Raw genomic sequence first — 23159 nt, 5'->3', positions numbered from 1 at the left:
TTTGTTGTATGGATACATTACTAACAACATATAATTGAATCATCGAGTTTCAAAAACCATTCTAGACGATTTTTTACAAAAATGACCTTTGGATGCCATTTTATTCATTACTTACCTTAAAATCTATCTAGTTATCCGGGTTAGAGTTTCAAATTGCATTAAATTTCGTCAGGAAATCATTTTAAATATTTGGGTCACTTAAAAAAACCACTCCGTATGCAAACTGAGTATCAAAAAGCATTTAAAGTGATATCGGCCAATCAGGAGTCGCGATTCATACAAAAATGCAATATGGCCGCAGAACTGAATCTACACTCGGTGTATTGTATTTTGCTGTTGATATTTTGTCGTTTTCAATCGTATATAATGGATGATTATTATTGTTATGTTGTTATGAATTCTCTTCCTGGAACCTCAAGGAAGCGTTCAAGGAACCCAGATGCATGTAAACGCAGCATGCAATGCAAAGAAAGGTAAACACAATTTGACACTTCAATCCGTGTTTTCGCGGCATTTTTGGTAAATAATCCACAGGCGTCCTTGACCTTTTTCATTACGTTTAGATACTTCAATTTTTCGTGTTATTTTCTGATCTACAAAAAGAAACCCTTTTACTCCCGCCTGATTTAGCCTAGCATAATATGTGAAAACTCCCAAACGTTTTTTGCCAAAAAATCATCGATTTAGTTCTTTTTAAATAAATAATTCTATACAATATGTTATAAAAATTTGAAACTTATATGAAACGTATAATTAAATTAAATTTCAAATATTATTGGTGTTTAATTTCATAAAATGCATAAAAGTAGTCGAAATGAATTTATATTCTTTAAAATCACATGACGCGCCACTAGAATTTTAGCACTGTGTTATTTTAGCAAAGTGAGTAACAAAAACCACTCTGTTCTTAAAGGTGAGGTGCAAAATCCACTCTATTCGACAATGAGTTTCAAAAACCATTCTGCACAGTATTTAAACGAATATATTTTATGTTACAAGTTATCTGCATACAAATTAAAAAGCTATATCACATTTAGTAGGTAACACATTTAAAGACAGTTACCAAAAAATAATACATTTAATGCTTCATGTGTATGCACAACCGTTTTTCGTGATTTACTCGAAACTTGAAAAACCTTCCAGAGTGGTTTTTGAAACTCGATGATTCAATTACCAGTTAATCTAATTTTATTTAAATAAATGCAAGTGCAGTGTTTGTGATACATGATGTACCTACGTGTAATTTCATATTAAAAACAAAAGTAAACCGTAATCTTTAATACCAATGAAATATTTTATCGAAAATATTCACATCGTTAACTACAGTACCTGCATTAGAAGTAGGTAGGTATAAGCAAAAATCACCACTACAATCAGTTAACTCAAAATAGGTATCACTCGGCGTCTTCAATGGTTTGAACCAAAACTATTGTAGGTATCTTCATTTGAACCCTTGGTGTTGTGATTTAAATCAATCCATCATAATGAAGGGCATTTATGTATTCCATATTAGAGCGAAAATTGTGGTTAATCTACTTAAAAATAACATTTTATATCCTTTGATGAGTTTTGGTTTGTTTTTGCATGTATGCGTATACTATTATGAAAAATACTTGTATAATTATGTCATGGCCCCAAAATCCTGAAGCGGTCCCCCAGGCTAGGATCTTTGCCCCCCCCCTACCTATTGCTAAGGATAAAGGCAGTGTGACGCTCCACAGTAGCGTTTTCCACATGGTGCACTAACTTAATTAATGTGTATATTTTTAGTGTTTTTTTATATTTTAATACATCCATTTTGAAATATGAAATTGTCGAGATACGCAAATAAAAATTGTATCGTACAAACACATAATTTTAAATAATAATATTATTGAAGGAAAATAGCGCCACAGGCGCCTTTTTTTTACTATTAGAGAGAATTTGTGATGTGTAGGTATTTATATCACTTATCTGGTCTATTCGCCACGCCGGGCCCTTCCTGAGCCCGGGCCCCCACGCTAGAGGCCTGTCAGCCCCCCCTTCGTGGGGGCCATGAACTATAAAATACTAATATATCACAGAATATAGTAGTAGGTACATACCCACGCAGATGAGATGATTATATTATTTAGCGGGGAATATAATATAAAAAAATATTCGTTCTAAGGGGGTTAATGACAGAGCTCTCTGTTTACGAATTTATTTATGGCAGCTTCAAAAATCATACGATGTGAAACGTCACAAGAATTCTCGTGTCTATGGCGCATATTTTCATTAATTCATTGTTTACCAAGCGCGCGGACGGCGTATTTACACTAGTTTATATTGTGATTTTGCCTCATTCATCTTTTAATATTGAAGATGAGCGCAAGCAAACTAGACGCGGTATACCGGAGTATACTGATCACCAAGTTTTTCACCAAGGGATGGGGCAAGCCGGACAATTTAAGAAGGTGTGTAAATCGGCATTTCCGTACAAATTCGCCAGATTCCGTTCCAGTTATGACATCACGATACTGCCGTACCTTCATAATTCATAACCTAATAATTGCAGTGAATTTTCCGTACAACAATCGTGTCTATTTTTATCTTGTGATACCACGCTACGCGAAGAAAAAGTTGAAAGTGCTAATTTTGTGTTCGATATTATATAAACAAAAGTGATGTTATTTGTTAAAATATATTTAATATTGACTTTAAAACAGTTCAATCGCAATAGCTAAACACAGCGTATCATTTTACATATGCCTGACAGGAAATGATTAATACTTTTACAGCAAACTACAATGTAAATATAAAAACAACATTGCTCATCTGTCACTCAATAACATTTCGTAAAGGACGTTTAGTGAGTCAATTTTATACCTTACATCAAGTTAGCAGTAGAAACGTATATTTTGCAGCAACGTGCTATTTTAGTAATGTGACCAACTTTGCACCTGCATATTATTCAATTTATACAAAGTGGTCAACTTTGCATTAATATAAGTTGTCAACATATCACCAATAATTAAAAAAAAATGTAGCATACTTGGCGTCAATGGTGTTTTTTTTTCTTCTGCATTATAATACATTGTAACAGAAGAAAAATCGGTACAAGTCGGATTACGGGAAGCCAGGCGGGAACCGCGCCAATTTTCATGGCCGATTTTGGCAAAATTCAAGAATGAAAACCTAACCTAACAAATGATCCATTATATCGGCTATTTTCAAAATTTGTTTGCCGCTGGCTTCCCTTAAACCGACAAGAACCGAGAAATCTTTTAAAATATTGATGAAAAACATTTTGATGATATCCAAGAGTAAATTATCTAAGAGTATAAAATGACAAAAATAATGTTGGTTAACAGTGGCCCTGTCCTACCGTGAACGTTAATTAGATAAAAACCAATAAATATAACTTGAGGTGCACTGTTTAGTATAATACTAATATCTTGTAATACCCACATTGCGTTACGGCCACCCCGCGCTTCAAATTATAATTGTAACCTTATAATCCCATCAGCAGTCATATATAATATATATACTTAAAAAAATACTGTGACAATGCAAACAATTAAGATAGTAAGTATATATTATATTGTTGTAGGTTACATGTAAATTGTACGTATTACATTTCACCGTAGCACAGTTCGCTGTGAGCTGTCTTATCGGAAAGAGATGACCGTATACTATACGGTCATCTCTATAGCACCGAGATGAAAAAATTACACGTTCGTGAAGCATTGCAGACAATAATGTTCCAATTTTACCTAATCTAACAAATAATCCAGTATATCGGCTATTTTCAAAACTTGTTTGCCGCTGACTTCCTGTAAACCAACAAGAACCGTGTTTTATTTAGACATGAATTTTATCTCAGTACTATAAGACCCAAAGAGGTTGGACGGTCTTTAATATATTTCCGATTTAACATTTCACGATGAAGTGTGATACGGCGAACTGCATATGTACAAATTTATGGACACGATTATTATACGGTGACATCGCAGCAATCTATAAAAATGTCCACCCATGACGTTTATGTTATTTTATAGGTTAAGTTTCGCATAAATTTTAGGCTAACAACATGAGCTCAGGCGTGACTTTACACAATGTGTCATGAAGTGAGCACGATTTCTCATGGACGGTGAAACACGTATATGTACCAACTAAAAAATACTGCGCAAACAGTTAATTTGGATAACGGTCTTGCGAATAGAATACACAATAACACAACGGGGTTATCTCGTATTCAAATATAATATAACAAAACGGTGTTATGCTATTACGTAGTTGGAATAGAACTGCTAGTGCAAAGTATGAACAGATTTAAAAATTATAAAATTATTCCTGTAGCGTATTCTGTAAGATGTTGTTTTCACTTTTCTACACTATAGAAATGATGTCATATTTGTGTACATATGTGATGTCTAAAAATTAGTACTATTAACAGCCATAATTGATTAAGGGATTGCGGGCAAACGGAATTTTTAAAGTAGATTCTGGAAAATCGGCGAATATATCTTAGGGTAATGAACCTTGAATATAAAGTCACTTGTAGATAAGCTAATCAGTAAACTAAGTATCATTTTTTTGCTTCGCTTTTATACGTTTAGTCTCCCATCTATATATAAGAAAATTCAATTCATCATCTTTGGTTGTGCTCAATATTCAGAAAATCACTTCCCACTTACCTACTGTTTACCAATGTCATACACTATTCCTCTTGCTCGCTCCCCCTCTGTCTTACGAGTCCTATATAGATTGCCAAAATAGACAATGATGTCTTGAACACTCTTTTTACCTAATTTGTATTGAAACGTGTATGTCAATGTTGCCTGTAACATTGCCAAAATATTTGCATCACACTTCAGTATTATTTCTAGTATTAAAATAGATATTAACAGAAATGAAACATAGTATATATTACTTACTTCATAAATTACTTTTCCATTAATTGTATCCATTAAAAAATACTATTTATATATTTGGGAACATGGGTCAATGAGAAATGGGACCAGTCTCAGGAAATAAAAACAAGGAGTGCCTTTCTCAAAATGAGACACCTCCTTAGTAATCGAGACCGTAACTTTGATCTGCGACTGCATACGGTTCCCTGTTATGTTCTCTCAATCCTTTTCTATGGGATGGAAAATGTATGGACGCTAAACCAGGGGGTGACACGTAAAGTTGAGGTGTGGCTGTATAGACGCATTCTCAAAATTCCGTTGATTGACCGGGTGACAAATGTTGACATTCTCGATCGAATCGGAAAGAACCGAGAATTTCTGCTTAGTATCAAAACTAGAAAACTACAGTATTTCGGTTACGTTAAAAGTACAGCATTCCCCAACTTGTTATCCGAGGTAAGATCAATGGTAAATGTAAACATGACGACGCTGCATTTCTTGGCATAAGAACGTCCATTATTGCAGATGATGAAGCAAAGATTGCCTTGATGGTGGCCTTTAATGGATCGCACGATAAGAAGATGATTTAGTATATTATTATTTGCATTGGTGGTAAATTACTTATGGATCTTTTCATGAGTAAGTAATGGACTGCCTTAAGTAATGTAACTTCCCCCCAAGAATCGACAGTTAAATTGATAACTAACAGATGGCATTATTTTCTTTTCAGGTTATTTGAATTTCGAAAGGTTGTCTCGAATAGGGAAGAATGTTACAAATTAATTCCCGCCGATTATCCTGTCACAATCACAAAGGTAAATACTTTGTTAAAAATGCAATAGACAATTAGTAGTAACTGCGCTACAGCCCGGTGTGCGCCCTGGCCATCTCTAACATTGCTTTCCACCATCTCTCCTTGCCCTAGAAAGCCAATTGAATCCATTGATGAGAGTCTGAAGGTCCTTTTTTACTCCATCCATCCACTGAAGCCGTGGTCTCAAATAATCCAATTTTTTATGCATAGATAAATAAACTCGTCAAATTATTATGCCGCAATAGAAAGAGACATAATTGCATTATCTCGAACAATACCTTCAGTGCTTGTTTTGACAAACTGTGATTGGGTATACCTAACATATATAGTTAATTTTAAAAGAAGATGACAATTATTATTACAATATTAATGTGAAAATGTGTTTTCCTTAAAAAATGGGCTACAGCTCTTTTGACATGTAGTTCGGCAAAACCGCCGTGTCCTATTGCCAACTGATGAGTTCATAACTCCGGAATCGCATGATATTAAACTGTTTTTATTCATAAATGACATTATGATGTATTTATTGATGCAGGAGGAGAAGGGGTCCGATTGTCATATTTTGGAAGGACACTTTTTGACTCCCATGGAGACATTCCTGCCTGGAGTGGTTCCACCATGTGCACACAGAGCTCACTTTCAGGTATTAAAATGTGTATTTTTTTTGTAATGTGGTATCGCAAATTTACCATTATTGTCATAAGCAGTGCGACAGCATGGAGAGAATCGTCTTGGGTTCCTACAATAATCCTCTTCACCCGTTGATAAAGACTGGGGGATGTATTATAGAGAAACATTATTATTAAATAATGAAATTGACAAAATATAAATAATGAATTTAGATAGCTGTTGAGCTTGGAATCTGCTTTTTGAAGAGCTCAAGACCCGCCCAGGGTTTTGAAACCAAAGATGACGTTGATTATGTTATTAATTGCATATCACTACCTGATAATAGGTGTCTATTATTAAAATTGTTGCCATGTCAAATTAAAAATTGCGATTAAAATTATTATTAATCACTTTATCTGTGATGTAATAAATAGATAACATTGATAATGCCTTCGTACACTGATTTCCTTGATAACCTTTTATCTTTGTGCTCAGGTGATAATGCCGGCGAAATGGGCGGACAGCGATGCCAAACCAATGTGTGTCCACCTCGCCGGAACTGGAGATCATGTAAATATTATATTAGTTATTAATATTGAATTAGGGTACTCGATGATGTATCAATGTGCATTCGCCATTGGTGAGTGTGCATAGTGCCTGAAGATGCTGAAAGACGAAATCCTGGTCTCGCAAAAAAATTACTGAAATGGAATAATACAAAACTTAAATCAATTAGAATTTATGTATTGTAATATCATGTTGTTATTAAATTTATTGCTTCTTTTCATGCGTCTGCGTCAGTAACGCATGGTTTAATAATGAATGTAATAATGAGGCTTGCGTAGTTTTATAAGAACATCACAGATATACATACATATTATATAAGAAGTCAATTGATATACTGTCCGACATCAAGAAATCTACGATAACAGGTAGTCGCTGTAGTCGTGTATAGAAAACTTCTCGGTGACATATCTGTCAAGGCGGCAACGCATGCTAGAAACGTGTTAAAATAATGTATCGGCTCTCTTTTTAGATGTGACTCCTTTTATTCTTCGCAATAAATCAATAATTTACTAATAATAATTCTAACATCACTCCTGATCGTTTTAGAGATATTTTTATTATAAAAACCTTCATATTACGTAAATTGATGGATCCGTATACGAGGGTGGGTCAATAAGTCCTTAGAAAAGCCGACAGGTGGCGCGACTAGTACTGCAAGCGGTTTGTTTTCATGCAGCGGCACTACCGATTCAGTATGCTGCGAAGTTTCAATCAGATTGGTCGGGTTGTTGTGTGTTTCTCGTACATTTAAAAAAAAAATTTGCTTGTGGAAAATGGAAAAATGGAAAATGGAGAAAATTGAGTTTAGAGTTGTTATTAAACATTTTAATATAAAAGGGTTAACAGCAAAGGAAATAAAAAATGAGTTGGATTTAGTTCACGGCATATCTGCTCCTTCACTTGCAACTATTTATAACTGGTTAAATGAATTTAAACGTGGTCGTACATCAACAAAGGATGAACCACGCTCAGGACGTCCTGTAGAGGTGACTACACCAGAAATGATCAATAAAATCCACGATATGGTGTTAAGTGACCGAAGATTAAAGTTGAGTGAGATAATTGAGGTTACAGGGATCTCAAAAGGTAGCGTCATTTCTATTTTACATGACAAATTGGGCATGAAAAATATTTCTGCAAGATGGGTGCCGCGTTTGCTCACAGTCGACAATAAACGCAATAGGGTGGTGGCCTCTAAAGCCCTGTTGTCGCCCATGCAACGCAATCCGGATGAATTTTTTCGTCGCTTTGTGACTGTAGATGAAACATGGATACACCACTATACTTCCGAGACGAAAAAACAGTCAAAGCAGTGGATTGCGAAGGCAAACCATGTCCAAAGAAGGCGAAAACCGTAAAATCAGCTGGTAAGGTTATGGCTACTGTATTTTGGGATGCACGTGAAATTATTTTCGTTGACTATTTGGAAAAAGGAAAAACAATAACAGGGGATTATTATGCATCTTTATTGGACCAGCTAAAAAACAAAATTGAAGAAAAACGGCCTCATTTAAACAGGAAAAAAATCCTCTTTCATCAGGACAATGCCCGTGTTCACACATGTTTACGATCAATGGCTAAAATTGAAGAATTGAAGTTCGAATTGGTCGACCACCCACCGTATTCGCCAGATTTAGCCCCCAGTGACTTTTTCCTTTTCCCAAACTTAAAAAAATGGCTAAGTGGACAACGTTTTTTTTCAAATGAAGAAGTCATCGATCGGACAAATGCTTATTTTGAGGACCTTCCGAAAACTTATTTTTCTGACGGTTTAAAAAAAATTGAGAAACGTCTAACCAAGTGTATTGAGCTCCAAGGAAATTATGTTGAGAAATAAAAAAAAAATACAAAAATAAAACCTGTTTTAATGCTTTTTTCTAAGGAATTATTGACCCACCCTCGTACCACGGGAGCGTAAAATAAAATGATTAATTTGGGGGCATTTCTCATTTGAAAACGGAAGTGCGATTAGCTTTACTGGAGGGGATTGTTAGTTCACAGTTTTAACATGTGGACAAAAAGTTCTTGTTTGTCAGTAATCTATAACATTCAGAACTGGCTTTGTTCAGTTGGTACAGTGGTCTCCAAACTCAATAAGGATGTGAGCTACCTTAAGAAATTGAAATTTTCTGGTGAGCTACTTATACATATTCCTTCTTTATAATTTTTTATCATCGCCCTTTATCGTACCATACATAATATTATATAACGTAAAATAAATTAGAACATCGGACTTCCAATAAAACATAAAATGCATACTTTAATTATTTATTTTTTATAAACAAAATAATAATTAAAAATATCTTTAAATAAGTGAGTAAAAGTTAAAAAAATCAATGAAAAGAATGACATTCACTTTCCTCCACAATTTTCCCTTGTCACTCCTATCTGGATGCAATTATCGAGTCTGTTTCTTCTTTTAACCACATTCATAGTGGAAAACATTGGTTCAAATAAGTGGGTAGAACAAAACAATGCCTTTATTTCATTTCGAAGCACAATAATAAAATTTGAGAGGCAAATTTATAAATGTGATAAAATATCCTACGCGAGCTACCGAAAATGCCACCGCAAGCGACCGTTTGGCGATCACTGAGTTAGTAGGACATTGTAAACGATGTTAGAAAATGTCAATTTTTTTTTCTAGTATTTTTGGAGGAGGAGGAACCTTATGGCTAAGCCGTTGATGAAAGAAGCCGGAATCGGTGCTGTCATTTTAGAAAATCCATTCTATGGTCTTCGGAAACCACAGGATCAAGTGTAAGTATTCTTGTTAAACCGCGTCATATTGTAGTAATGTGTAAGATCTCTCTAGGAAATATAGCCTAAATATATGAAAATCTAGCTTAACAAATGACAAAATTAGATACAAATAATTTTGTATGAAACTCCACTCTATTATTTCCCGCGACGATTTCATGACAATTTTAGATTCATTCAAAATTCCGTAATATACGAAATATGCAGGTATTGCCAAGATAAATCTTGAAACTTGAGTTCGTTATGGATGGATTGTATTGGCCACACAACCGCTGGGGTTAATTTTGAATGTTTTTCACCAGGCGATCGTCTCTTCACAATGTGTCGGATATCTTCGTGATGGGCGGGTGTCTGATCCTGGAAACACTAGTCCTGCTCCACTGGTGCGAGAGGAACGGGTTGGGTCCTTTGGGGGTCACCGGTTTATCCATGGGCGGACATGTTAGTACATTTTAATCATCGTATGAGACTATTAGTTTCATGTCGGTAACCTCCATTTTTACTTTTACTTGATCCGGATGAAATACTTTTCCATCGTATATTATATATATTTATAAACTATCAAATCTATCTTCATTTGTTGGTTATAATCAAATTAAACCGGAGGTTGATTGTAAAGTTGTTTATATTCATCAGCCAACATTTTTTAATATTTAAGACTAACTTTAAACATGATTTTTTTATTAATTTTAGACATTTAACGACATTTTATTTGTATATTTCGAAAAATAAAATATTCTTGGTATCGCGACAATATGCTTTAACGAATTAAGCTACGAGCCTCCTACTTAATAGCGATAATTTAAACTAATTGGTCCTACATGAAATGCTTATCAAATTGCGTTATTATTGACTCTCGGTTTTTGTGTCTTAAATCAAGGAATATTAATAACCTTAAATTAAAAATTATTAGCAAGTTTAAGTAAGTTACAAAAAAAAAATCTTGGAGTGATCCGTGACGTCGGTTAGTAATTAAAGTAGTACCTACTTTGATTTAAAATACAAAAGCCGATCGCCAATAGTAGCTCAATTTGGAAAACGCTTCAGAGAGTATTAAGAGCCATTAGCGAAAAATTTGTCGCAATTAAGTATGGCACCTTTGGCATAATGGTCTATGTGAGAGATGCAGGTTCGATTCCTTACTTTTTTCAAAAAAGATTTTTTCTATTGGTTATAAATGTTTTCTCAGAAGTGTTTTCAAAATTATGTATGTTGAATGATTCATCGATCGATATCTGAGAATTTACAGTTTTATCTTGTATCAGAAAAAGAAAGAGATAATATGTCATTTTAATTAAACAAACAATTCACATTATTTTAAGAGGTTGTCGAGTTGTGATAAAATCAGTGTTTGCGTGTTTATTTGTCTCCTTGGTTACGGAAACCATAAAATGCTATGTGACATTGATTATTTCATTCACCAATGAAAACTGAAATTTTGGTGTCATTGTTTTTTCAAATTCTAATTGGCTGTGTTGAGTCAAATTGCGTCAGATATCGATATATATTCCACTCGAGTGAGTAGAGTTTCGATGGATTAATTGTTTTATAAAATTTTAAATTGGCTCTGTAAAATACTACTTCATCATCATCAGCCTAAATCTATCCACTGGTGGATGAAGGCCTCTCTAAGCTGATTCCACTTCTCTCGGTCCTGTGCGTTATGTTGCCACGTACTTCCGCAGAACTTTATCATTTCATTGATCCAGCGGCCTCTAGGTCTACCTTGCGGACGTTTCGTACCTCTTGTCCCTTCTTCGAGTTATGTGTCCAGTGTCTACTTAATTCACTAAAATCAATTAAACAATTTTAGGAAAAACTGGACATAATGTATCTGTGCACTAACGCATCGATATATGTCAGCAGTACGATTTTAGTATCAGCCAGTCTTAACAGTAATAAGTAACTTGTTGTGTACGAAAAGACGACTACCTGGCGACGTACTTTCTCCCTTTATCATAATGACTTTTCCTTGTCTCTCGGGGGACTCGGAGCCCTTTGCTACAGTTTTGAATTTCTCAGTTTTGTCATTCGGGCATGTATCACAGTGTGGGTACAACGGAATATTTTGTGATAAACTGATTAAAATGATAATTTGATATAACTTTTAATAGGTAAGTATGTAATATGTGAAAATAAACAGGTCACTCGGAGGAGACATATCGGTAAAAAGTAAATTAATACTTGCACTGTATTGGAGATGAATTCAACCAAAACAAGTGTGTGTTGTAATGGGCATTCATTTTGCGCAGTTAACTATTAAATGACGAAATAATTGGCGAAACGATTAATACAGTCTATATATCGTCTCTGTTCTGGCAGAACACACTAACTGGAGAATACTAGTTTTGAGTAATTTGACTTTGAAGTTGTTAAAATGTTTGAAATGGTCTATCATGTGAGTTTATTAAGTAATCGTAAAAAGGATGACTTTAAAATGAAGACTGTTTATTTATTAAGAAGGTTACCAGACGGTAAAGTTTGAAATAAGGAACATTTTGGTATAACTAACTCAATATGTCATTTTTTCGAATTAGTGTCTTCTGCCAGAACAGTGACGATATTATGTAATTTATAAATGTACTGTTGTGATTTACAGATGGCGTCTTTAGCTGCTACGAATTGGCCTAAACCATTGGTGCTGGTGCCTTGCCTATCATGGTCGACAGCATCTGCCGTTTTTACACAGGTAAAATAATTGGCTCGAATATGAGTCGCTTAGTTACTAAACCGCTCTGGAGGTTTTTTTTGAGTTTTACGATGATGTTGATGCTAGTAGTTGTGACGTTTATATTGTTAAATATTATTTTAATGCTAAAAATCATGGTTTGAATTGCAACGTCTGATTGGTCAGCTGTGTAGAGCGGATTTAGCGACTGAAGTCAATATTCATTTTGATTTTTTGATAAAACAGGGCGGAATTTAAAACTCACACCTCAATAGGCTGGTAGACCTATCGAAATAGCACAATATATTTATATTCAAACCGCGACTAAGCGACTCATTTGTTTTCTAAAATTCGGAGATTGTTTAAGTTTAACCCTAAAATTCTTTGTTTTGTAATACAGTCGAACTTGGTTATTACGAGGAAGATGGGACAGACTGAATTTGCTCATTATAAGCATTACTCGTTATATCGTTATACCTATAACATTTTTCATGCCACGTTCTATTTAAGCATAGAACATAAAAAATCTGAAAACCATTGTAAAAATCCCCGAAACGAGCATGGCATTCATAAACTACAAAAGAAGTTGTTTATTGTAATGAAGTGCTGAGCCGCCGGCTCTGGTAGGTGTACTGACTTCACAAAGCTTGGATTTTTTACATGCAATTTCAAACATATGAGTGGGTACTTTTTCAATGTTGTCGGCGAAAACTCCAATTAGGTACTTCACTTAACTAGTGTCATAAACGTAATCCGATTGATCTGATTTTATTGCTTAGGGTCGAAAATGTTATTTTTAAACGTTTGACACATTAACAGTTTTGCTCGGTATACCCGAAAAGTAGCTCGTTATAAAAGTGAATAAACGTATGGAGAAAATCATAAACTAAAATGTCAACGAATGTTTCCTTATTACATCCGAGGTCTCGCTATTTCCGTGATCGTAATTATCAAGTTCAACTGTACATATATTTTTTTATCTTTCAGGGTGTCATGTCACATTCAATCAATTGGGAACTTCTAGAGTCGCAGTTTTTCTCAGACGGCCAGTATAGAGACAAGCTAGCGAAGATGGTCACCATTGTCGACGAGGCGTTCTTGGCAGGCAGAAAATTCGCGCAGAGATTCTCTAGGCACGAATCCAAGATCCAGCCCGACGTGAACGCGTTCACTTTACCGAATATAGTAAACACCACGGACCCCAGTATAAAGACTTTTGATATTACGAACCCAAATAACTTGTCGAGCTGTCAGGGTCTGTTTCCGGAAGTGAGCCAGAGATATTCGGTTACGGGAAATACTGATAATAACGCTACGGGAGTTGTTAATAATAAAGTTACGTCGTTGGAATGTTTAAAAACAGACAATAAAATCAGTGACGATTTATATAATAAAATTACGTCAGAGAAAAGATTTTATTTAGAACCGAGCGAGATTGACGAGCTGAATAGGATAGCTTTTAAGAATGTCGATAAGGTGTTGAGTGCTAAAATTCCCCAAAAAGACAGTAATTCAGTAGCTAATACGGAAAATGTTCAATGTGTTCAGAATGACGCCGTAGAATCTAGTGTATTGAATGATAATAGCTGTGAATCATCAAAGAATGTTATTACAAGTGATACAGGCTTAGATAAAGATGGAAAATATGTTGATAGTGTTAAAACTGATGTAAAAATCGAATGCGTAAAAAATGACGACGTCAAAAATAATGAAAATACCAAAAATGACGCAAATAATAGTGCGCAGGCGGTTTCAATGGAGTCCAAGATCATCACAAATATAATGATTGATAGCGACGGCGAAGGCGTGTCTGACGGCGATAAGAAAAAGAAGAGCGTCGGCGCCGCGAAGAATATCCTCTCGAGTATCCCCTTCTTGGGGAAAGGCAAGGAAGAAACGAAGGTGAATGTGAGGAATCGTGAAGCGTTGCAGTTCATGCGGGGTGTTATGGATGAGTGTACTCATCTTGGAAACTTCACGGTGCCCTTTGACACGTCTCTTATTATTGGTGAGGCCATTATTTCTAAATTCTAATGTATTATTTCGTCCGACAAATGTATCAAATTTGCTCAATTGATGTGTGTTAGGATAAAGCTTAACGTAATGGTGATTGGTAAACGACCATTCGGCATCATACCAGGATAATTGCACACAATCTACTAACTGCGATATTGAACGAAATTCATAATCTCTAAGTTATAGCCACTCAAAACAATAATTTTATTATTGTATATTGGCAATTTTGTTTTATGACAAATTACATTTTATAATATAGATTGAAGTGTATACTAAAAAAATCCTGAATAATGAATGCATTAACCATAATGGGTATAATAAGTTTGAGGTAATTTAGGCTGGAACTACGGCGTAGTCAGACCATGCACCTGGCTCAATCGAATAGCTCACTTGACTCTGATGGAGCTTACGGCTATCCGAGTGCAAGCAAGACTACTGTTTAGTGAACTAGGTAAATTAGGTGAATTAGGTCTCTTGACGAAGCCAAGCTCGACTTAAATCTAATTGATTACTGAAGGCCAAACGTCGCCTTATATAGTCAAATAGACCATAGTTTCTTAACCGGTGGTCCGTGAAGATTTTTGGGCGGGCTGCGAAAATTTTCTGCACTTTAAAAATAGTTAAATAATAAATATCTTTCAGAACTCGTGCACCTACAAGGGTTCACAATGAACTGACAAGTCATTTCCGGAATGAATTATACTATTGTATCTAGTTATAAATCGTTTCATAGGACGGGGGGCGTGGTTTACCTAGAAACCCAACATTTGAAGTGGGGTTGTATTATATTTCGACAACTGTTTCAAAAATAGTGTAAATATAATGTTGATGGTACGCAAAACATTTTTTGATTTTTTTGTGGTCCGCGGATGTAAAAAGGTTAAGAAACATTAAAATAGACGACCCCTTCTCTGCCATTTATGTGATAATGTCTGCGCGCTATGATGGGAGAGCCTGATAATGGGGGCACCCGGATGGGACTGTATGCGACATCCGATGAGTGAAAAAGAAAGTATTCGAAGCCCCCACGCTTTATACTTTCTTTTAGCGAACCCCTAATAAAATGACTAAAATGTCAAATCTAGCCAAAGATAATAATGAAAATAAATAGTTTTGAAACAAATATATTACAAAATAATCATGGATTTGATGGAAAAGATGGGATTCAAGCTCACTTTCGCTATCTGGATAAGTGGTTGTTCGATACCCACCACACGCCCATTCAAAAAATGAATGTTTTCAATGAGTTTGATCCAGTACAAGACTCAATGGGTTTGGCGAATGGCTAACAACCATTCGTTATAAAAGTCTCAATATAATCTCCACCCTATAGAGGTTGGCGTGCTCCACTTATGTAATTTTCGCCCCAGATTCTTAATTTTTTTTATCCATTTACGACACATTCTCCATAAAGATATGTTATAGTAAGCGTATATTATATTGGTAATGTAATTTATTTTTTCACAGCTGTGTGCGCAAAGAACGACGCCTACGTCCCTCGGGGAGACAGCGGCGCTCTCGAAGAGTTGTGGCCGGGTGCGGAAGTTCGCTACATTGACGCTGGCCACGTCTCCGCATACGTCCTTCACCAGAGCATGTTCAGGTATTTAACTGTAACAAATAAAAATCAGCACGTATATACCGAATAAAAAAAAACTTCATACATTTAATAGATTTGACAACTTGACGAAATCAGATCATCGTCGGTAGCAGTAATGAAACGGTCACATCGTCTATATTCTGCAGGTTTCACACTGTAAATACCAAAAAAAGTTGCGGTAAATTCGGCAGTTGATCAACTTTTTAAAATACATTGATGAAGTTTCTGAAGAATTAATTTTACAAAATTTGTCATTCTGTTTATTTTATCTTCCCAGTCCCAATTGTCGAATCCATTTTGTACTCACTGTATATTTTCTTTAAAGTTTTTGTTTCTTATTTATTTTTCAGGTCCTGCATTGCGGAGGCGTTCCGAAAGTCAAAAGAAACATGGGCGGAAGGAAAACACACGCAATGATGTCTCCTTTCAGTTTAATAGTCAAATTATGTTAGGTCAATGATCTGTGTTAACATTTTAGTCAGACACTACAAAGTGTCTACTGATTCTTAAGTAATTTATTAACGTTACTGTAGTTTTAACTGTTCCTCTGCACATTATTATAATTACATATATATTAATGTTAACGTTAATATTTTAAGTTACCAACATAATATAATTTGTTTTTACACAAAAGTACTCACTTGCGCACATCATTTTACATCTCAATGACAATTTACATCTGTCAAACATAAATATTCTTTTTTGAGTCGTTTTTGAGATGCTTTTTTTATCCTGTTACAATATTAATATGGTAAAATATACCTCGCCATTCCATAATTTTATACCTACTAAATTTTTTAAATGTAATGCAATTCAAAAATGGTCTTGAAGTGTTATATAATTTTAGTTGAGACAGTCATATGCCTTAGCAGGTTACAATAATTATATTTTAAACATTCTTTCAGGATTGTGTTTCATAGAATGGGCATAAATGTCGAATTGATATCTTGTTGAATTGACAAGATGTCAAATAAAATTGATAAAGTCGTACGTATGCCGAATTATGATTAAACATAAATTGGAGATACCTTAAATCGATCACAGTATGTCAAGTTCCATACGAAGACATCTTAATTCAGAAAAATAAATACAGAATATTGGTACTTATATAATAAGATATTGCCCATTATAGTAATTGGCAAGCTCAACCGCAGTAATAATATATGTACAATATAAATTATTATTATTATTATTAAACTGGCGCTAGGGGCCGTTCAGGTCCATGGCCGACTGCACAACGTTTTTCCAGGCATCTCTGTCCAGCGCTCTCTCTTCCCAGTTGACTATCCCCAGCCTTTCCGCATCCCTTTGAATGTTGTCCGCCCATCTCCGTCGAGGGCGGCCAAGAGGTCGAGTGCCAGCTGGTGTGCCTTTGTAAATCCTATAGAGAGTTCTAGATCGTTCAGATCGTACAACGTGGCCCGCCCATCTGAGCCTTCTTGACCTCAGAATATTAGTGATTCTAGGTTGGTATCGGTCGAAGAGCTCAGCGTTTGTGCGGATGCGCCACCGGTGGTTCTCATTGACGGGTCCAAGTATTCTCCGGAGGATTCTGTTTTCAAACACTTGGAGCGCCTTTTCTTGTTTTTCTGTTAAACCCCACGTTTCACATCCATACATGACGATTGGCTTGATGACCACGTTATACACCCGGAATTTCGTTTTGATGGACAGCATTTTGGACCTGAACAGACGACTCAGCGCGAAGTACGCTGCATTTCCACTTCTCAGTCGGTCAGAGAGCTCTAGGGACATTTCATTTTTAGAGGTAATGTTGGAGCCCAAGTACTTGAAGAGAGAGGTTCTCTCGAACGAGGAGTTTCTTATTCCAATGTTTCCAGAGGGTTCAATGCCTCTTGTCATTTTCAAATACTTGGTCTTTCCCACATTTACTCGTAGATTCAACCTTTTCGCTGTGTCCTCCAGAGGAGTGAAAATATCTCTGACTTCTTCTTCAGATTCTCCGAGCACCACCAAATCATCTGCGTAGCCCAATATTTTATGGGACCCATTCAGGGTAACTCCACCTTCTGCTTTCAGAGCTTCTCTAACGGCTTTCTCTAAAGCTAAGTTGAACAGCATTGGTGATAAGGAGTCGCCTTGTTTTAGTCCTGCTGTCACCTTAAAAGATTCTGATATACTACCTTGCATATGAATTCTACTTCTGGATCCGTCCATGCATACTTTTATTATATTTATAAGTTTTGACGGTATTTCAAATTCTTTCAATATATTCCAGAGAGCTTCTCTATCAATAGAGTCATATGCGGTTTTAAAATCTACAAAGAGACAGTGTACATCTTGGGCGTATTCCCATTTCTTTTCAAAGATTTGGCGCAGTGTAAAGATTTGATCGGTAGTACTGCGGTTTCGTCTAAAGCCGCATTGGTAGTCACCAAGAATGTTTTCGGCATATGGTAGAATTCTTTCGAGAATAATGTTCGACAGAACTTTGTATGCAGTAGGAAGAAGAGAGATGCCACGGTAGTTTGCACAGTTGAGTTTGTCCCCTTTCTTGAAGATAGGACAGACCAGTGATTCTTTCCATGCTTCAGGGATCTTTTCTTCCTCCCATATTTGTTGCAGTAGCTCAAGCATGGCACTAAGAAAGGTTTCTCCTCCATGCTTGAGAAGCTCCGATGGAATATTATCGTTTCCTGCCGATTTGTTATTCTTTAAATAACTCAGTGCTCCCATCAACTCTGCCTTATTTGGTGGCGGTATAAGAGGTTCTGCTGTCGCGATTTCTGGCGATTCCAAAGGTTCATCTGGTACAGAGCGTTGAAGTAAGTTTTCAAAATGGGACTTCCATATGTTTAGCACTTGCTCTTTGTTTGCCACTATCTGACCCTGTTGATCTTTGATTTGTAGCGTGCTAGGTTGAAAGCCTCTTTTTTCAAAGCTCACTTTCGAGAAGAATGATCGAGTTTTATTTCGTTTTGCTTCTTCTTCCATCTGCTCAAAATTACTTTTGATGAAGCTTCGTTTGCACTTTCTCAGATGCTTTCGGACATTTTTGCACGTCTCGCTATATCGTTTCTGTGCTTCTTCGCTCTGCGTATTTTGCAGATAGAGCGCTCTTTCTGCTCTTCTCTCCTCCACCATTTGTCGGCAAGTGTCGTCGTACCAAGGGCACTTTACTTTCTTGGGTGCCAGTCCTATCGAGACTTCCGCAGCTTTTACCATTCCTTCTTTTAGTCTCTTCCACCTCTCATCGATACTCCAGGCTTCTCCTTCGGTGAGTTTTCCGATTTGGTTTTTTAACTCTTTTCTGTAGCTATCTCTTCCGTTTGGAGTTGTCAGCTTTTCTATATGGTACTTCACTCTCGTCTTCGCATTTGCGTGGGCTGTCTTTTTAAGTTTTTCCCTAAAGGTTGCTATCGATAAGTTGTGGTCCGTATCACAGTCAGCGCCTCTGTAGCTTCGAATGTTTTCAATAGCTTTATGGTGTCGTCTATCAATTAGAAAATGGTCAATCTGGTTAAAGGTCTTCCTGTCCCTTGAATTCCAAGTCACTTTATGTATATTTTTACGAGGGAAAGTGGTACTTCGGGCGATTAAGTTTTTGGCGCTGCAGAAGAGAGCCACTTTTTTACCATTTTCGTTAGAATGATCATGTAGGCTCTCTTTTCCAATAAAGGGTCTGAATACAGCTTCCTTCCCTATTTTCGCATTGAAGTCTCCTAGCACACTTTTGATATCATGTCCCGGTAGCCTGTCAAAAGTCGCTTCAAGGAGATCATAGAAATTATCCTTTTCGGCCTCTTCTGAAGTCTCTGTCGGGGCATGTACATTCACAAGTGATATATTAAACCATCTTCCTTTGATTCTGAGCACACATATGCGCTCGTTTACGGGTTCAAAAGAAAGTATAGCATCTGCTACTTCTCTAGCGACCACAAAACCTGTTCCGAAAACATGTTTCCCCTCTGTGTTTCCGCTATAGTAGATAACATGCTGTCCGACTATAAGTTCTCCGCTATCCGGCCAACGGGTTTCCTGGATGGCGGTAATTTGGACCTTATATTTTGACAGTTCTTCCACTAGGTTTTGAGCTGCGCCAGCTCGGTATAGGCTGAGTACGTTCCAAAATCCTATTCGTAGTCCATTTTTCGGTCCGGGTCGTCTAGAAGCGGTTGCCATATGTCCGAGGCATTGTGTAGTATTAGTAACCTTTGGTGATTTCACGGGAGAGAGTGGTTAACCCTCTGCCCAACCCCCAACCTGGAGGGCCAGGTCTGTTGGTCCGCGGGAGATATTTTATTTTTCTCCTACCCTTGATTAGGGCATTCTCCTATCCGCCACCTGGAGACGCGCTCTCTAGGGGTTACAGACTCCCCCGAGAGGTACAATATAAATAAATACTTTAATAAAAAATTTATATTGATTGAAAAATAAATGTTTTATTATTTTGAACTTAAAAAAGTTTTGAAATGATAATTAATTGCTGTGATTATTGTGACATATTAATATCATAGATTCTATATTATATGTAGTCACTGTTGCTATAAAATGTCTGTACCATATTGAAATATATTGCATAATATGTATATCTCTAACAAACGCTTAAATAATTCCTTATAGTGGAATAAATACCTAGATGTTGAATATATCGAGCTTAATATCATTTGAAGTTATTAGAATCAAATTCGGCAAAGACCTATAACTTCGACTAGACTTAAATTTAATTTAAAAATAAGCTTTGTTGTGAATGTCATGAAATTTGGTTTTATTAATTTCAAATACGACAATTTGGATCCAAAGCCAGCAATCTGAATTATTAAATTAATGATGTTTTAACCTGTTTACAACAAACAAATCGTGTAAATATGTTGCGATGACCATTTAAATATGTCGTAAATCGATATAATATAATAAAATAATTAATGTGCATCGAAAGGGTTTATGTTCGGTTCACTAAAAATGAAGACAGTAAATACTCAAGTTTGATAATTTCATGTAGAGATCGCTAAAAATAATACACTATGAACGTTTCCAAAAAAACATTTAAGAGGGACTTTGTTTCCTTTGCTTCTAACAACTTCATTTGTAATATTTTTATGTATTATTAGATTATCAAATAATATACTATCTGTTATAAAAAAAAAGATACAGTTTTTACAGAAATTTTGTTATATATATTGACTGAAGACATAATGGCAAGTTTTCAACTCGAAGAAGCTTAAAAAAATAATGATAATATTTTTTACCATCTGAAAAATCACTTATGTCAGACATGGCTTTGACACGGATTTGGGACATCATTTGGTGGGCCAAAAAAAAATACTGAGCTTACGTGGCCACACATAAAAAAACAAAACAAAGAACGTATTCTAAATATTTTATTACTTTAATTGGCATAACCAATGGCTGAACCATAATAAATAATAGTCCCAAATGCTGCTGTAATGCACATTGCCAGTCGTTTTAATTTTGGAAATTTATCTTTGAGGATATATTTCTGATAAAACTCAAGCTTATTCCCTTCGAACATGCACTACAACTCTATGCTCATATTAATATAAATCAATATTTAAAAAAATCTTTAGTCACTATTAAGTACGAAGTGTGCTGAGCCGGCATAAGCATAAAAACAGGTACTAGCATGCAGCACAACAAGAAAGTTCTAATTTCACAAAATATAATATAAATCTGGTAAATTTACATGAATTTTTTTTTATTGTATGAATACCAAAATGCTAAATATAGAAAGCTGAAAACTTCAATTGAGCCTTGGGCCGCAGGTTGGGCATACCTGGCCTAAACCTTGCCTGTATTTCCATCATTCCGTCATCTCTGAAGATTTCTAATTTCTGTGCCAGTCAACCGTGTAGACACGAATAGCCTAACAAATGAGAGGAAATCGGTTATTACAATGTTCCTGTTTAAATCTGTAGTGTTATGGAAAAAGATGTCAAAACAATGTGAAATTGAGATGTGTATAATTTTTAACAGAGAGTAAGGCCGGAGTCAGTTGTAGATCTCTTAATATGTATATTTCAAGAAGTGCAATATTGTACTATAAACATACCTCATATGCTTGAAGTTCGATAGTCTTGCCAGAAAATATGACGTAGTTAGAGCGACGGCGAGCGAGAGAAAACGATGCAATAGGCTTCATAACAGTCAGAAATAAAACAGTAATAATAATTAAATTTACCCTATGTAGTTTGTGAGCAGTAGAAGGAATCGCAATCTGCGCAATTTCAAGATTAAGTTATTCCACTAGACTGACTTATCTCTTTTTTAAAGTCGTAGATATTTTTGAATTGTACTGTTTTCTACTTATCTCCTTTTCCTTGTTACTGCCGAAGTATCCAACAAGGAAAAATAAAAAAATGATGAATTGATGCACTGTCGAATTGACCGCATATAGAATTGGTTGTATGTCGAATTGGTCATCCTAATATAAAATGTTCTCTCCCATTTTTTAAATTCTATACCTTGCTGTCGTATCTCAATTAATTTTATATAAGACATTTTCACTTAACACTATTTTGTTGTAAATTATTTATATACTCTTATCACAACAATTTGTTTATTTTAAATACTTCATAATCAACGTTATTTTAGACGTCAGTACGTTAATTATAAAATATAATAAACCATTTTATTACGCTACATTTGGGCAACGCTAGATTTCTTCTTCTTTTATCCGTCATTGTCGACACTTCATCAATTATACCGGAGAAATACTGATTTGAATGCATCTTTGCAAAATCTCATTGGCGTGTTGTATTTAATATAATGCGCCGTATTTATGTATTATTTCTTAGCTGTGACATTGCGTATTTTATTACGTATGTGTATGTACCGAAGATTTTTAAATTGCGTTATTATAATTCCTAATAAATTAAGTAATCGTAATTTTAACGTAGTGTTAACCAAATAATATTACGTGATAGATAAAAAATATTATCTTGTTAATATAAACTATTAAGGTGCTACTAATGTTTTATAACTTTTATAAGTGAGAGCTCTACGTGCAAAATGTATTAAGTAGAAATGGTGATGTACAAATCAATGTGTGTGATATTTATAAAGCGATAATAAAATATAACAATATATGACAGTTTTGTGTTTTATTTAATGCTATCGACTGTGTTTACGCCAAATCTCTATTTACAACTTTACTTCTTAAGGTTCAAATATATTATGATCACATTATGTGCTGTCACAGTAAGCTACCGCTACGGAAAAATGTGTGTGATATCGTTTTTATTGGTTGGTATTTAAAATGTTATCAGACTG

The 23159-nt window shown here is 35.4% G+C and overlaps 2 protein-coding genes across 2 annotated transcripts; one reads left to right on the top strand and one right to left on the bottom strand.

Moving 5' to 3' along the window:
* The first annotated feature begins 2205 nt into the window (after nt 1–2205).
* LOC147069343 (cardiolipin-specific deacylase, mitochondrial) lies at nt 2206–16985 on the top strand. Its single transcript, XM_085950228.1, has 10 exons — nt 2206–2435; nt 5605–5689; nt 6224–6331; nt 6793–6867; nt 9512–9624; nt 9927–10065; nt 12224–12313; nt 13280–14300; nt 15776–15911; nt 16259–16985. Exons 1-10 carry the CDS (start codon nt 2344–2346, stop codon nt 16323–16325), a joined length of 1926 nt encoding a protein of 641 aa, XP_085806354.1. The 5' UTR covers nt 2206–2343; the 3' UTR covers nt 16326–16985.
* LOC147069342 (uncharacterized) lies at nt 16582–20051 on the bottom strand. The gene is made up of 2 exons (XM_085950739.1): nt 18441–20051; nt 16582–16587 (listed from the first exon to the last, which is right to left on the bottom strand). Exons 1-2 carry the CDS (start codon nt 20049–20051, stop codon nt 16582–16584), a joined length of 1617 nt encoding a protein of 538 aa, XP_085806865.1.
* Between the last annotated feature and the right edge of the window lie 3108 nt (nt 20052–23159).

Source organism: Rhyacophila brunnea, unplaced genomic scaffold (assembly GCF_057557595.1).
Source record: "Rhyacophila brunnea isolate RB1 unplaced genomic scaffold, BYU_Rbru_1.0 scaffold_23, whole genome shotgun sequence".
NCBI classification, from domain to species: domain Eukaryota; kingdom Metazoa; phylum Arthropoda; class Insecta; order Trichoptera; family Rhyacophilidae; genus Rhyacophila; species Rhyacophila brunnea.
This window is presented reverse-complemented; position numbering and strand designations above follow the sequence as displayed.